Source organism: Eptatretus burgeri, chromosome 4 (genome assembly GCF_056783735.1).
Source record: "Eptatretus burgeri isolate ZD-2024b chromosome 4, Ebu_testis_v1, whole genome shotgun sequence".
NCBI lineage: Eukaryota > Metazoa > Chordata > Myxini > Myxiniformes > Myxinidae > Eptatretus > Eptatretus burgeri.
The window spans coordinates 103,534,081-103,551,976 of NC_140964.1; the positions used below are offsets into that span (position 1 = coordinate 103,534,081).

At 44.3% G+C, this 17,896-nt stretch overlaps 2 protein-coding genes across 9 annotated transcripts in view; one reads left to right on the plus strand and one right to left on the minus strand.

The window, feature by feature from the left end:
- Positions 1–17,896, plus strand: part of LOC147028800 (carbohydrate sulfotransferase 8-like) — a 303,172-nt gene that overhangs the window by 273,230 nt on the left and 12,046 nt on the right. For all 6 annotated transcript variants that reach the window (XM_085879518.1, XM_085879517.1, XM_085879520.1 and 3 more), the window contains one exon: positions 7,524–7,787. In XM_085879518.1, the coding sequence (XP_085735644.1) occupies positions 7,524–7,787 (264 nt within the window). The remainder of the gene's footprint in view (positions 1–7,523; positions 7,788–17,896) is intronic.
- Positions 1–17,896, minus strand: part of LOC147028801 (uncharacterized) — a 328,207-nt gene that overhangs the window by 189,456 nt on the left and 120,855 nt on the right. The gene's annotated exons all lie outside the window — the stretch shown is intronic.

A 17,896-nucleotide genomic window follows, 5' to 3' on the forward strand; every position in this document is an offset into this window, starting at 1 on the left:
ATGGGAAACATGTGGGTGAAGTTTCCCCTCGATCTGTCAAGCCATTCTGGAGAAGAAGAGCTTGATGTGTTCATCAAAATATCAGAGCTGTCAAATTGTGTGACCGATGGCATCATATGTGGGGAACATTTTGTTCCTTCTGGATAGGCGATTACAACTGTAACGTTTCGCCTCAATCTGCTCAGCCGTTTCAGAGAAGATTTTTGAAGGTTTTTATGTTAGACAATATGGCTGCCGAACCACGTAACCAATTATGTCATTAATTCCCCCCATCTCCCCCCAATGTAATTTAACCCGAGATGACCCTCAAACATTTTCACAGTGATCGGATAAAGAATTCGATGTATGCAATTAAGACGTCATTGCCAAGCCATCTATGACATCATCAAAAAAAGTATAAGGGCACCCTGTAGAGCACATACCTCCGCCAGGCTGAATAGTTTACATTGTGTATGCCACTGATAGGTCGGATCTGAATCCAGACCTTCACAAAAATCAAATCAGCTTGTTCTTGTCACCTAACCAACTCTTCCACCTCGTTTTGTCAAAAGTCATCCACAACTTAAAGAGATAACATGCCATACATAGTTTTTGGCCCCATCTCTCAACGATGAAGAATAACTTGAAAAATTCTCAAATCTGGATCAAACGAATCCTGACAAACAGACAGTCAAGCGCTACAGACCAACATACTTGACAAAAAAAATATATACATTTCAAATTTTTTTGCCAAGTAACAAACAGACAGAAAGGGGGTGAAAACATGACCTCCTTCACCTTCGGTGGTGGAGGTAATAAGCATGGACGTATGTACGGATGGACGGATGGGCAACCAGAAAACATAATGCCACTGGTGACTTTGTCAACGGAGGCATAAAAAACACCAATTAGCTGTTAGTATGTCATCCTTGAATTGATGGTAAAGGTAAAAAAAAGGTGAAGCTAGCAAATAAAAGGAAATGAAAACAATATACAGTAAATCCAAAATCTTCTGTGATGCTTGGTCTTGTGTTGAGATTGCAATGAGTGTTAAAATTGAATGAAGGACCATCCACTGAAGCTTGCTCTCACCTCCCCAAGTGTGGAGTTCCGAAATAACCAGCAGCAACATAGGCAGACAAAGTTTCTCAAAGCTGCGGAACTACAGGATGATAAATGAGGTCATAACTGAGTATTTCTCATCATATATTATCTTGGTTGCATAGATTGGCAAAATCATCGCTTCTGTATGTGTATTTTTTTTAACATGTTGTTGTAGTATTCCCGCCCGCCCGGCGTGCGTACAACCGCGTTTCACCAATAACAGCCGGTTCGCCCACCGAACGGACAATCCAGTGGTGACTTTCTGCAATGGCGTCAGAAACCAGTCACGGATGGGTTTTCAATCCCATCACAACCTTGTCCATACCCTACCCGCGCTACAGGGTCCGATCGCCAAATCTTCGATTTACCTAATCATTCGCGCAGGTAGGTTACCGAGAGGTTGTACCTCAACGGGACCGCTTGGAAACGAGCCGCTTAAGCAGCCCGCTTCCTTTTGGGATAACTGAGCGGGGTAATATCGCGCAGTCCCGTTGGACCCGGTCATTTTACGGGCTATTTAAAAACCAACTAATATTCCGCAATACAAGATGGCATTTCAATGGGGGCATGGACACAACGAACGGGTTTAACATTAAAACCAGCACATTTATTTACTCTACGTATGCAGAAACAATCATGCAGTCATTCAAAAACACCAACATGCACGTATACAGAACAAACAATGAATGCGGCACGGCACGTGGGCAAGACAAAGCGCGACAACCGTCTATAAGTAATTATTAATGTACAGTCACTTACACAGTTTTACTTACGGGAATCGGCGCCACAACATTCATTCGAAAGAAAAGCAGGAAAAAGACCCAATCAAAGACAATGGGGTCAGACTGGACCTCTTGGGTCTTTATGGCGTGGGACTTGGCAGACCGAACGAGTCCCACGAGACCGTTGCAGGTTACCTGCACCCTCGTGGTGTCTGGCTTGGGCGACCCGCGACGTCCCGTCCCCACAGCAGCTGGCGTCGCCGCGGTCGAGCTTGGGCCTTCCGTGCGGCAGGCAAGCTCTCTCCGGCTCTCTCCACACGAACGCGCTTGGGCGACCCGCAATGCTCCTTCCACACGGCAGCTAGCGTAGCCGCGGTCGAGCTCGAGCCTTGTCAAGCGGCCGGGTGATTCGGGCCTCAGTCGGCAACTCGTTTGAGAGGAACGAATGGGTCCTTGCTCTCAGAGTTGATGCTCTGTAAGAACCCGTCCGTCCCTCAGTGATGCTCGAACTGCGCCGAAGCCCGATCACCTCGGACCGCCTGTCGCTGGCTGGCGAGCTCTCTCCGGCTCTCTCCACACGAACGCGCGGTTCCGCGTGACACAGCAGGTAAGGCTGCGCCTCCAGCTCGCGTCTCCTTCGCGACGCCCGGACTCTCCACCGACTGCAAGCTCCAAGCTCCCGACTCCGCCACGAGCCCAGACTTCCACGCAGCTCCTTGGCTTCTGGCTTCCTCCCGACTCCCCGACCTCTCCAGACTGACTCAGACCGACCGATCAACTCGCCGCGACCCAACTCAAACCCAGACTTCCACCAACTCACGCGGACTCCCCCAACTGCTCGTACCGTGGCGCTCCGCCCGTCCTTATATAGGGCTGGTGAGACGCGGTTTGGCCTTCGATCCTCGACCTCTGACCTCTGACCCCTGCGCGGAGAGCGGACGTGCACGAGATCACCAAGCCTCTCGATCCGATCGCCTCTGACCTCTGCGCGGAAAGCGGACGTGCGCGAGATCACCAAGCTTGATCCGATGAGCAGACGTCCCGCGTCGGCCTGCAGCGACGCCGCTCGATGCGGACTCGCCGTGGCTGGTGCAAAGATGGCGTCGTTTCGGAGACGAAGGTGAGGCGATGTTTGTGGTGTGGAGATGTTGACGGTTGCTGGCGAAGTGGTGAGGATGGTGTGGTTTGGTGAGAGGCAGGTGTGGTTGTGGTGATGGAAGGCGGTTAGTCTGAAGCGGTTGTTGAGAGCGATGTTGGTGGTGGTTGTTGTGAAGCGGTTGTTGAGAAAGATGTTGGTTGTGGACGTGGTTGGTCCAAAATAACAATAGTAAGGAATAACGGCTAACTCAAAGATCACAGCCCGGTTAACATGACTAGTTCCCTTTAAACAACGGTGGGGAAACCTATCTGGACACGGACTTATCGGACTAACTGATCTAGGGACCTTTATGGTGTTCTGTCAATTTCCACAGCCGTAACAATATTTTTCCTTTCCTTTGAGAATCATAATCCTCCACCCATCCATCCATTGTCCTGCATCATCCTGCTCCCAAAATTACATTTTTTCTCTTTGCTTCTCAATGCAATTGATTATTATTTCTCTATTGATAATTTGATTGTATGCTCCAGAACCCTTTTCAATGGCATAAGTGCAAAAGGCACAATATAAATGCAAATGATTTCATGATTATGCATATCAATATTATTAACTGACCTTCTTTGTAATTAGTCTGCTCTTGCTTGTGGCAGAATGGGGCTGTTAGGCAGGCCATTGGCCTTTTCAAATCATTATGGGTGGTCCGTCGTGTTACTGTGCATTTTTCTCACCGTGCAGAGAAAATAAACATGACAAATGTAGAAAGAGCATGCACAAGGAATGTCGTTGTAATGAGTGTCTCAGAGCTACCAAAGGCAAGATAAGAATTTTTTTTCGACTGTGCTTATTAATAGAACCATGAATATAACTATTAATATTTTATGATCATTTTGGAACAAAGGTAGCAAGAAAACATGCTTGCTTTTGATCTGTCTGGTTCTGACCTTGATTCCGAGCACAATTGATGGTGATTCGTAAAATTCCAGATGAGTGTGCTGTGTGGATGAATGTTAAGTATGCATTAAAAGGAATGTTAAGCCCGCTGTCCTGTTTGTGATGTGGATGTTTATCAGCCAATGGTATGTTTCAAAAGTATAGACCTTTTTCCTTTTACCCTGGCCAAATTTTTGATGAGCCGAGCAAAGTGTTAAACCATTTTTGCCTTATTACCATCCATCCTGCTCTTTCATTACATCCGCCGCTGAAGGTGAAGGAGGTTATGTTTTCAACCCTTTCTGTCTGTCTGTATTTTGTCTGCTTGTTATCTTGCCAAAACGAAGTTTTTGCAAGATATGTTAGTCAGATTGTATGTTTTTTTTATTTTTTTTTTGTCTGTAATCATGTATAAAAAATTCTGCAGAACACAGTTATCATTGGAAATTTTTGTAACTTCGCATATCAGAGGCCTATAGAGGTCCCTTTCAGCGCATAAAATTTTGAAGGTCAAGGTCAAAGGTTAAGGTTACTTTGTCGCAAATCAGGGGAGTCGACGAAACCCTTATTTTTTGAGTAATTTTGATCGGATCGTCTTCAAACTTCATGGGAATATAGTTCATGGTCTGGCGCTCAGCTGATTAATTTTTGGTGGCGATTGGCCTTGACCTTCATGGTTAGCGCCTAAGGTCAAACATATTTGACCCCAAGGTCAAATTTTCAACTTTTAGGAACCATATCGTGTAGTACCTCAAATTGAACACCTCGATGAGTGCTTTCTAGATATGTCAAGCTTGAGACATTATGACGTCATTTGGTGATGTTATGAGACAAACGCATATTTTTCATGGTTACTCTGTAGAACGATTCTCATCGGAATCTCTCTTAGGCAGATATTCCTCAAGGAGTCGCTCCTGGTGGATAGCAGCTCTGTTCACCTCAGTGTGACCTTAAAGAAGTCACACGTGGTCACCTTTTGGCAAGATACAGGTCACCCTGCGGGTGACATTGGTTTATTTATTTATTTGTTTGTTTGTTTGTCTATGTGCAGGATATCTCAAAACGTTGTGGATGGATTTGGATGAAATTTTGTGGACACGTCGGGTGTGTGGCAAGGACGAACTGATTCGATTTTGGATACGAGAATTATTTAACATATAAAGTGATTCTTCACCATTGAGAGATTGGACCAAAAACGATATATGGAATGAAAATTCAATAATGTATTGGGCCCAATATGTTCTCGTGGAGCAGGCATTACGTGGTGCAGGTATGCGCTCTACCAAGTGCCCTTCTAGTTACGACTGTGTTTCCATAAGACTCGGTGAATGGAAAACATCGAATAACTAGAATGGCACTCAGGAGAGGCAAAGATCTACCCCGTGCACTCATTCTGACCAAAAGTACCATCGTTAACTGAACACGCTACTATTATGACCCATATACCCATATCATCTCAGCGCCCTGTTATTTCACATGCATTGCCATTATCTGTAGCTTTATTGACTAATAGGATGTTTAACGTCCATTTTTGTGCACATTGAGGCTAAATTGTGTCAATGAAGATTAATGTGAAAAAAAATTCAAACGATATTCCCCGTGGCTCGTCGATAATATTCATGAAGTTTTGCATCGATCTGTTAAGTGGTTCTGGAGAAGAAGATTTTTATTCCAATACGTCCGCCAGACCACGTGACTGATGACGTCATAAATTTAATTCTTCACTTACATTGGGTTGTCGATCAGATATTTGAAGTTTCAGATTTTTCTGATAAGGACTTCTATTCAACCAATTATGACTGTAATACGACTTCACCAAGTCAGTTATTGGGTGTCATCATTATCACCCTCTGTATCTTCTTCTTCTTCTTCTTCTTCTTCTTTCGGCTGCTCCCGTTCGGGGTCGCCACAGCGGATCATCCGTTATGATCCGCATACTGATTTGGCATAGGTTTTACGCCAGATGCCCTCCCTGATGCAACCCTGGTCACCTCTTATGACACAGGGACAAGGATTGGGTTTCGCCATGATTCCGGGCTGCCCTACACCCTCTCATAGCCCTGCCCAGCGCAGAGCCCCCGTCCTCAAGCGATCCTCCAACCCAAGCCTCCGAGTAGCCGGATTACAGGCACACGCCACTACGCCCAGTATTATCACCCTCTGTATCCCATGGGGAAATAATGACATTTGCCAAGTTAAAAACAAATTTTGATTGAGTAGTTTCAGAGAAGTCAAATTTTTTAACTTTAATCCAATATGGCTGTCATACCATGTGATCTACAACGTCAGAGTTATCAATAAGAAATTCTCCATGAAGAGTCCCTCCTATATTTAAAGTTTCACATCGATTGGACAAGCGGTTGCAAAGAGAAAAAAAAATTGAAAACGAAAATATATAGACGTGGACATACACCAAAATACACCAACGTGGACATACACCAACACATCCCCGGGGTCTCTGAAAACTGTCACAATATTCACACTAATGATAAATATGTGATTATACACATATTGATATGTGATAATACGACACACACACACACACACACACACACACACACACACACACACACACACACACACACACACACGATACTTTGACAAATGGGAGGGCTCCGTTCCACCTTCTGAAATTCGCACGTCGACATAACCAATGGCACAGACAGCGGCGTTAAAATAGTCTCGCAACCCATTCAGGGCGTGACTAATCAGAGGATCAGATCATTTGAGGAGACTCGGACAGTACTGCATCATTCATTTCAGTTTGCTTTGAACCATGGGTTAAAATGTCATGGGTTAACATTTCACAAGTTGATATCTTCATGAACAGGTTAATGTGGTGCTGTTTTAACAAATCATCTTGTTGTCAAGGAGAGCATGCCAGTGTAAAATCTGTTTCAGAATTTATAGGCTGTGTTGTGCTAATATTCTGGAAAAAATTCCACTCGAGCTCTGATGTAAGCTGCATGTTACCCTTCATAAAATAACGCATTCTTTCACAGGGGGTTTTAAGTGACCCTGAATTTGCAGCCATAGAGACACTCTCTCGACATCATTGGTCATGTTCTGATGAAAAAACAGAGCCTGCGATGACCTGCGACAAGTAATGCTGCACACCAAGAATCTGTAATTTCCATTTTTGCAGTGCATAATGGCCTTGTCTTTTCGAAATAATTTGTAGAATCTTCAACATAAAACAAGTACGTGTTAACTGATAGGACCGCCTGCATCATCTCTCTTATGCCATGCCTGCAAAGCACCATGATTACAGTCTATAGTCGGGCTGAGGATCAAAGCCAGACTGGACAGCACAAAGGCAAGTTTGTGGTGCACTTGGTATGTACTTGCCTTTGTGCTCTCTACAGCTGAGCTCTCCTGCAGGTGTGATGTAGTGTTCAGCACACTTTTTACCCTACATTTTATCATCCTGCGAGAGCTGGCCGCTACTTAACGCCTTTGCTCGCTCAACGGTTATCTTTGTTTGACTTAAAAGTCTTAGCGTTGGAAATATCACTTGATGTTTAACAAATACACCATCTGCCTTTGTTTAATGTAGTTTATCATTGTGGGAGGAAAATCCAGCATACCAATGAACAAGTTGTGTTGTCATGGTTACATTACATATTCCGTAACCATGGTGCCATCATGATGCCCATTACAATGAGCTCAAATATTTCTTCATGCCTCAGGCTTCAGTGCTATCAAGCAAGGCCATGATGCCCAGACCTCTTTCAGCAGCAATCAGTCGTCTGACCTTCAGTAAACTCAACCCATTGCCACCTGGGATGTTCCCGAGGGTATCTGTGATGTCCCGTAACGAGAGCATTCCTCAAGGATGGCCTACACTGAGGAGCCAGTGGAAGTCGGATTTGTGGGGTCCCAGGTGGAATGCTTCAGCACTCCCATCTGACCTACGAGCTGCACAGCATGCCAGAAAAACTCTGCTAGCTGAGGTATGACTGCGGTATGCTTTAGTGAACAGTGAAATCAAGTGGTTATTGGAGTTTTGAGATCATTGTTACGAACATTGCGGTGACATTTAATCCCACAGGAGCACTGCGGCAATGCCTTCATGAACCATTTAAAGGGGTGAAATGTTCATGATCGTTTCAGTCGTGAAATGTATAATTTTGAGTTCAGGCTTTATTTATTTTTTTCCCCAGGTAAGCTCCATGAGGAGCAGCAAAATGGAAGGCATCGCAACTAACATAACTCTTTTCGAAAATTACTTCATTCATCCGTTTATCAGTTGCATTGGAATTATAACCGAAGCGTTCCCGCAGCAACGTCACGATGATTGGGATTCGGAATTATCATGACTTTTAACCGGCACCAATATTGTATTAAAATGATATTAAACTCATTACTCTAACAGATCATGATTCATCTTTGCCCAAAAAATTAATATTTTTGTTTGATTACATTTCCAAATAATTGCTTTCACCTGCCATTGTTATTATTACCTGGATAGCAATGCAGCTATTTCTATTATCAGGGAAAGTAAAAACAGCATCATTATTATAACCACAGCAATCATTTTTATTATCATCATGATCACGCACACTCTTAACTTAAAAGGGGAATCACACTTGCTATCAAATAGTTATTATAGTTTTGTCATCTATGTTATACTTGTGATGAACCCATCCTTTAAGGGAGGGGGATTAATTCCCTCACTAATATGATGTCTATGGTTTTCATGAATAGATTTTGCATATTTTATTACAACTTATAATACCAGCTCCTAAATGCTACACATTTACATGGAGAGAATTGGGGTCATCATTCCCTCCTCTCCTCCCCTCCCCACCCCTCCCCCCCACTCTGAACCTCGGGAACTATGAACTTTTTTTCTCACCTAAAACCTTCCCAAGCACACCCCAAGTACAACCACCAGTTTTAAACTCATTCCATCGAGCAGTCCAGGATTGCATTAGAACTCGAACAACAGCGGAGTCGATGGCACGCCATCACAAAAAAACCCCTCGCCTCCCACCTAAAGCTGTTAAAAGATGCAGAAAGTTCCACCAGGAATGACCCGATATCAAATTTTGAGTTTAAATTGGCTTTCCCATTTTGACACCGATGAACCTTAGTCCCCACCCCCTGGGGCATGAACCTGGGGGCCAAATCCAAAAAATCGTTTCATTTTTCATGCGTCCCCAAATGTTGATTGCACGTACAAAATTTCATTTAAAATGTGCCAGTACTTGCATTTTTTTGATATTTGACCTTGTGAACCCCAAGCAAGTGGGTGGGGTCATAATAACTGATACTGCTCTCGCACCTTCTTGCCTTGTGGTGATCAAAACTACCAAGTTTGGTGAATTCCTGCACAACCATTTAGGAGATAGCGTGATGGACGGACAGACAGACAGACAGATGGCTCCAATTACAATATACCCTAGTTTTGGGTTTTTTTACAAAAAGTGTGGGAATGACAAACAAACACAAATACACAATCCACTCCAGACAGGAAGGAGGAAAGGGTGGTATCTGATATGTGTCTGATCCTCCCACACCCTCCTCTTCCCCCCTAACTCCACAACCCACCAATGTAAACGGGGGAGTCAGTAGGGGTGAGGGGGGTACTCTGACCATAAATGTATGATAACTGAACCAAAATAATAATAATAGATTCTTTGACATTTATAGATGGTTTGCTTTTATCTTTTACAAACTGCACTTTCAAGACAAGCAGCAAGAAGATAAACTGCCTAACATCATGTCGAGTGATGCCAAGCTTTGACAGCAGCTTGATAACACCAAGCCGTCAAAGGTTCTGGATAAAATGCACAGAATTTTTCATAAACCTCAAGCAATTCCATTTCTAAAAACTTTTTTTAAATAAATATCTCGGCTCATGGGAGAGCAAGGTGTCAAATGCGTAAAAGGCAAACACACTGACAGTGGTGCAATAAGACAAATGTGGACACAACAAGCAAAGGGAAGAAGAGAGTGGAAAGGAAAGAAGATGAGAAAGAAAAGGGAATGAAACATGGTAACCTGCAAGTGAAAATGGGGAGGGGGTTAGAGGAGGATTGATAAAGGTAGAAAAGATCACAAAGATGGATGTAGGATGAGCTGAGATGCTGGTTTACTGGCAACTTGAAGCCTTGGAGGAGATTGTAAGATTTAGCAGATGGAGGAAGGTTGTTACACATGTATAGGAACAGAGGAACAAAGGAGTGAAGATCAGCAATAATCCTGTATTTTGGGAGTTTCAAAAGGATTGGGTTACGAGAAGAAAAAGTGTGACCTGGAGGACCTTACAAGGGACCGAGGGATGAATAAGCGGAGGAAGCAAGACTGCAGGAGAGGCACAAAACAACAGAGAAGCAGCAAATCTGTTTGCGATGAGAAAGCATCATTGCAGCTCATCTCAGACACAAACTCTTCTTTAACTCCCTCATCTCTCAGCCATAAAAAAACATGAAGTTAGGGTCATCTCTTTGGATATAGTATTCAAATGAGATTGTAGACAAAGGCATTGCAGGCTGTGAAAAGTTCAGATTTTCTTTCCAGCCGAGGGGGATTTGAACTCAGGATCCTAGGATCCAAAGCCCACCACACTAACCATTAAGCCAACACCAGGCATACCCTGTGATGGCTATCTTTTTTTTTTCTCGATCATCTTTTCTACTTTTTTCCCCCCATTTCCTTCAAGGGAAATGTGGGTAATCAGACAAAAAAATCCGACAACATCCGTAACTAAAGGAGGGCCAGGACTTCCAGACTTGTGTGAGCTCGAGGGTACAATGGTGGACTTCTATTATTTCGGATCTTCTGCTAAAGGTTCATTCTCTCTAGTTTTGGCCCAAATGACATCCTATCAGGTTTCCGGAGGACTTGAGTTGGCGTGATGGAGATAACAAGGATAAGAATCCATTTATGAGCATTTCACAAGCCAAAGAAGACAGGAAGAGCCCAGCACGAAAGTAGTGATGAGTTGGATTCTCCTAAAATGGTGGAATGCCTTGATCGTCAAGATAATGAGCCACGAAAGTACTTGGTTATTGTTTAGGCCACTGACAGTTCTCAGCCTATCAGTTGTGCAAACCCTATTAAAATTTTCACTACAATTAAGAAATAATTTGGAAATGTTGAAAGTGCCAAAACTTCAGATCAGGTGATTTGCTTCTTCAGTTTAAATTGGCATTGGAACAGGAAAAAGTTAAGGGAGCCACTCAGTGTGGAAGAGGTTGAGTCTCCTGCCGAACTCTCAGTTCTCTGAGAGAAAGTCGTGGTGTCATATAGCTGAAATTAAGAGCCAATTGGCAGGTGTTGGTTATCAATGCCTGTTGGCTCATTACTGTTAGGGTGGGGCCAAGGTCGAGATCAATTCTATAGTGCTAACATTTATTTATCCATCTTTGCAATCTAAAGTGTTTCTATGTTTCCAAGCATTTTCTGTGCATGAGTACAAACCCTCCCCCACCCTAAGATGTAAACCGTGCCAAAATTTTTGAACATACTGCTCCAGCCTATAGGGGTAAACAACGTTGTAGCAAATGCAATGGGATTACAACTATGAATGCTGCACAATTAAAAAAAAGATAAGACTGCACGTCCTGAAGCTCACCTGTATCAGGAGCATGAGTCACTGAAACCCCCGGCCCACAAACCCCATTAAATATTTTTTAATGCTGTAGACAAATGTTAGTAGATCAAGGGTGATGAAGGTTGTGGTCAAGTTTCATCTAAATTACATGTATAGTTTCTGAGAAGAAAGCAAATACCTTTTGGGGGGGGGGTCAAAAACCCACCCGAAGACCCCCTTAATGAGTGCAGATTTTGATGTGGTCAATAAACCTTTGTTAGGCATCAGATATGAAGCTTGTGGCCAAGTTTCATCAAAATTCCGTGTTTTGTTCAAGCGATAATGACTGAAGTCTTTACAGACTGAATGACACCTACAGACTGCTCGATTGCATAAGCTCACTGGACTGAAGTCCAGGTGAGCTAAAAATGCACTACATGAATTGTGGAGGATAGCATAATGTGGCTTTTAGAGGGTTTTTAGAATTTTAAAGAGCTCTTCAAAGCCAACATTTCAAACTGCAGGGAACCCTTCCTATGCAGAAGTGGTTCTCAAGATACCGAAGGTTAAGGAGTCATTACATCAAATGAGTGTAGATATGAAAACCTATGTATGCTAAGGTCAAAACGCTGATTGAATCTTATTCAAATCAGAAGTCGTATTTGGATTCAGACCAGGTCACTCTACCCTTGAACATGCTACTTCTGCTCTTCCAACAACGTATGGAATCCCTTAGTGGCAGACAAGAGACCATCTCTCCAAATATATCTTGAGCATTTGATACAGTCTGGCATCCCGCCTTACTCTCCAAACACTCTGCCTATGGTACCCAAAGCCAACTCCACATGTAGGTCACTGACGTGGTCCATTCTCGTTGCCAATGTGTGGCTTTCAACATGATCCTCTTATCTCCTCTCTGTCAAGGCTGGAGTGCACCAAGGCAGTGTTTTTGGCCAAGTCTTATTCATGATCTTCATCAATGATCTTACCAACTCTGTAAAATTATATTTATTTCTTTGCTGATGACTCTACCCTCTGCCTGAACATCCCTCCTCCGTTGAATGGGTAGGCAGCAACCTCTTCCCTCTCTGCAGACCTTGATAGAATCATGAGCTGGTAAAACACTTGAAATATCTATATATAAAAGGAGCCGTGTGTGCGTCCGTGCCTGCATGCGAGTTCCAGATCCCTCTCTATCTTAAAACCGATTGACGTCCCAAAGGCCCCTTAAGACCTGGAGACCGCTTAGAACTTGGTTTTTCAAACCCGGGGGCACGACCCAAAGTGGGGTCGCCGAGCAAATTTTGTGGGGTCGCGGGTGTCCGCTTGCAGCGAAAAAAAATTGTCTATTTTCGATCGGTGTTCACTTTTACAGGATGTAATATAAACGGTTCGTTCAAAGTATGGGAACCGGCGCAACATGACGCTTGGAATGGGATCCAGCCGATGCGCGGGCTCGCTGAAGGGCAGTTCATTTTGGCGGGAAATTAGTGGTTTGATCCACGGCCTCTCAGACTCAGACTCTGACTCTATCATTAACGTCTATTCACGTCTCCATGTACGACTCGAGACCTTATTTGTGATGGCAGCACCGGCCTCCAGCAAATCTCGGGAACGTTCTTACCAGGATAAATTTCTGGACCTTGGATTTTACTACATGGTGGATAAAAGTGGGGCACAGAGACCTCATTGTGTGATTTGTTTCGAAGTGCTTTCTACTGAGTCTATGAAACAAAATAAGTTGCAGAGACATTTGACTACAAAACATGCGCCTTAGGCCTAAGTCACATTTGCCACGGCGGCCGTGGGGTCTCCAAAATCTACGGCCACTAGCAATTATATGGCGGCCACAGTATTTCCACGGTCACACAATGTAGCAGTCACATATGTTTTTATTTTTCCGGTAGCCGCACGGCATATTTATAAATTGTGGAGACTGAAAACGTGGGGGTGCCGTACGGTATTTGATTTTATGTTGCACGGTGACCTTAGGGCCCCCCTGCGGCGGCCATATAATTTTCAAGGCAGACGCAAGGTGCCCGCAGGGGGACCGCAAGGGGGCCCTAAGCCGAACGTGCGGCCAGATGGACGGTAACGAGTGGGTTTTTTTTTTCGGCTTGTCGAATTGCTACGGCGAGCGTAGAAATGAAAAAAAGTTATAACTCCGCGTTATAATTCCACGGCGACCCTACGGCCCGTAAAATATAGCCAAACGGCGTAGGGCCACCCTGAGGCCACCGCAGAAACTCTGCGGCCGCCGCACGTTTCTGTCAATTCAGAGGGCGTACGGCCGCCGTATCCTCGCCGTAGAGCAAATGTGACTTAGGCCTAATCAGGGTAAGGAGAAAGCGTTCTTTGAGAGGAAACTTCTTGCACCCAAGAATACGTGTCTTGACAGAGAGGGTACTTGCCATCAGACCAATTCTCGGGCATTTGAGGCCTGGTATCGAGTGTCGCTCCATGTTGCCAAGACTAAAAAGCCTCACTCCATTGCGGAAGAACTCGTGCTGCTATGTGCAAAGGACATGGTATCTCTGATGGTTGGGGAGGAAGTGGTGAAGAAACTGGCAGTTATACACCTCTCTGACAACACCATCCAACGCAGAATTGAAGATATGAGTCTGGACGTAACGGCTCAGGTCGTACAGAAAATCAAGGAATCAACGTGGCATGCCATACAGTTGGACGAGTCCACTGATATTGCATCGTATGCGCAACTCATCGTCTGGGTCCGCTTCATCAAGGCTGATAACTTTGTCGATGAGCCTCTGCTCATCAATCCATTGGAGGCCACCACCAAAGGTGAGGACATTTTTGGGAAAGTAGAACAGTTTTATCGTGACCATGATCTGGACTTGATCTGGACTTTGGTTCTACAACAGACGGCGTGCCAGCAATGTTAGGAGTGTGTTCTGTATTCAAGGCTAAATTGCTTGAGGTGGCTCCTCAGACCTCTATGGTACACTGCATGATTCACCGAGAAGCGCTCGCCTCTCGTACTTTGCCAGAAACCTTGCAGAGCGTGCTCTCAGAAGTCGTAAAAATGGTGAATCACATCAAATCGAGCGCCCTCAACACTAGGTTATTCAGGCTATTCTGCCAGGAGATGGACGCCGACAATAATAATTTACTATTCTACACTCAAGTCAGATGGTTATCTCGAGGAAACCTTCTTCTGCGCGTTTACGAGCTCAAAGATGAACTGAAGGAGTTCCTACGCACACAAGGGAAAACGGCATGGGTGGCGTTGCTTGAGTCGGACTCTTGGCTGTCAGAACTGTGCTATCTCGTTGACATCTTCGAACGTCTCAATGTCCTCGACCGCTCCCTCCAAGGCAAAGACGCCAACCTCATGATTTTTCACGACAAAATGACCGGATTTCTGGCGACTCTAAAATTACTGGCAGACAAAGCAGCTGTTAAGCGCTTTGTTAACCCTTAAGAACCCCAATAACATTAAGACCCCCAATAACCTTAAGACTCTAAAAATTCTTAAGACCTCAAATACCCCTTAGACCCCCCTAACACCCAAAAGACCCTCAAGACCCCAACATCCTTAAGACCCCTCAAGAACCATGAGGACCATTAAGAAGCCTTTCAACACTTTAGATACCTTTAGATCCCTTCACCCTTTCGACCTTTTGTACCCTTTTGATCTCTAGAACCTTTAGACCCCACAGACCCTTTCGACCTTTCCACTCTTAAGTCATTTGACTCCCTTTTGACCCCTTACAACTTCCAGACATGTTAGACAACTTGAATCCTTGACCATTTAGAGCTTTAGACAACTTAGACCTTTTTAGATCCTTTTTACATGCTTGAGAGATTCGACCCTTTCAACCCCTTAGACCCTAACTACTCCTCGAACATACCCTTTAGACCTTTAGACCATCGCAAACATTTTAGGCAGACACCACGCAAACATTTGTAGTCTTCTTGCAAAACACAGACTACACTTTTTTCAGCAAGTAATGTGCAAACTCGACCCACCCAGAGGGTGGGTTCTCTGTTAGTGTCTTTCAATCCTGACAGATCTCACACTCTCACTCTGTCTCTCCGAACGGACTGTCTGGCTTATCCTCTCATCTACTTTCTTAACAATCCTCTTAAAGAAGTGCTGTCACTCAAACCTTTGGGCCTCACTATCAGCTATGATCTTTCTTGGGAAAACCACATTCAGTATCTAAGTTGGCCTTCAAAGCCAGTTGCCGAATGGGCCCCTTATGTCATGTAAAGTTTTTCCTTGGCACTCTTGAACTTTTATCTACCGACAATGCCTTCATCCGCAACATAATAGAGTACTGCTCTCCCCTTTGAGTTCACACCTTGCTCAGCTTGAGGCCATGGAAACCAAGGCCTTCAAAATTCATTGGAATCTCCCACGATGAAGCTGAGTCTCTGGGCTTTTGACTTTCACAATGCAGACAGATTGGTGATCTCTGTGTTATACTGCCTCCTTTCTGGTCTTGCCCCCTCAGCCCTTTCCATGCTCTGTCTCTCCCTCCCCCCACCCTCACCCGCCAGGCTTCTGCACAGCACATGTGATCTGCCAGTAACCCCATCTGGTGACACTCCCAAATTTCAAACACACTGTTCACCTCCACTCATTTGTTTCTCTTTATTCCCACCTGTGGAACTAACTTCCTCAGTCTCTTCAATCTTATCCTTCCCTCCAGGACTTCAAAACAGCTATTCACTACCATATCAGGTCATCTCCCATCCACAACCACTATCTCTCTTCCTCCAGTTTTTCCTTCCATTTCTGTGATTGAGAGTTTGTGGCTGTATCCTTCTCGTCCACTCTCTATATCCTTCACCAGCCCACATTCTTCCCCGTATCTCTTATTTCTCCGAGTCTCCCACTATTTTGCCCCTAAACCCTACTGTATGCCTGGTGTTGGCTTACTGGCTAGAGTGGTGGGCTTGGGATCCGAGGGTCTTGAGTTCAAATCCTGCTTTGCTGTTGAATTAATACCAGATGGGGTTGACTCAGCCTGTCATCCTTTCGAGGTAGGCAAAAATGAGTTCCAGCTTGCTGGTATCCTGTGTCGGAGTTACGACCCGTCCAGGATTGTGCCCAATAGCCCAACAGACTGCCTCGGCAGCACCAACTTTCTGCACAGGGTATGGTCCCAATGATTGGATGGAACTGTTCATGTGTTTCCTCTCTTCCCCCACATCTCTCTCTCTCTCTCTCTCTCTCTCTCTCTCTCTCTCTCTCTCTCTCTCTCTCTCTCTCTCTCTCTCTCTCTCTCTCTCTCTCTCTCTCTCTCTCTCTCTCTCTCTCTCTCTCTCTCTCTCTCTCTCTCTCTCTCTCTCTCTCTCTCTCTCTCTCTCTCTCTCTCTCTCTCTCTCTCTCTCTCTCTCTCTCTCTCTCTCTCTCTCTCTCTCTCTCTCTCTCTCTCTCTCTCTCTCTCTCTCTCTCTCTCTCTCTCTCTCTCTCTCTCTCTCTCACTCCTTGTACTTTTCTTTTTGTTCTGCTACCTTCTACTCCCTTCTCTGTTCTACTTCCTCCACGAGCCTTACATTGTATGCAAAACAAAACTAGAAAGAGCATCAGAGATTGTTGACCCTTGCCAGGACTTGTTTTGTGTGGTGTATTTTGTGTGGCAAATAAATGGAAGGATCTACTAAATGAAACATCATCGATTACAAATGACAGGTCTAAGTGGTCTGAAGGGCTAAGGTCTTAAAAGGTCTAAGGGATCCAAGGGTGCAATTTAAGGTCTAAATGTTCTTAAAACGTCTAAAGAGGGTCACATGGTAAAAGGGGTCTAAAGCGTCTAAAGGGTATTAAAAAGTCTGGAAGGTGTGAAGATCTGAATGTCTAAAGGCCTGAAAGGGGTCTAAACGGTCGAAAGAGTGTGAAGGTCTCAAGAGGTCTTAATGAGTTTAATTTGTCTAAAAGGTGTAATGGGTCTAAAGGGTGTAATTTAAGGTCGAAATGGTCTGAATTGTCTAAAGTGATCGAAAGGGTTTCAAAACGTCTAAAAAGGGTCAAATGGTAAAAGGGGTCGAAAGCATCTAAAGGGTATTAAAAATCTGGAAGGTGTGAAGGTCTAAAACGAACTAAATAGTAGAAGGAGGTCCTAAGGGTCGAAGGGGTCTTCAGGGTATTATAGTTTAAAGCGATTAAAGGTGTCTTAAGGGTATAAAGGTCTAAAAAGGGGTTTAAAGTGTCTAAAGAGTCTTTTTTATACAAGGTCTAAAACTTAGAAGGTGTAAGGCTTAGAAGGTCTAAGGAGTCTAAAGGGTGTAATTTATGGTCTGAAGGGTCTGAATTGTCGAAAGTAGTCTCAAGGGTCTTAGAATGTCAAAAAAGGCTCGAAAGGTCAAAGGGGTCAAAAGGATATCAAAAGGTCTGAAAAGTGTAAAGGTCTAAATGATCTAAGAGGTCAAAAGAGTCGAAAGGTTTAAAGTGTCTAAAGGGTCTTAAAATGTCTATAAGGGGTCTGAAGGGTAAAAAGGGGTCTAAAGGGTTGAAAAGTCTAAAAGGTGTGTTCCACTAGTACCTCATGAATG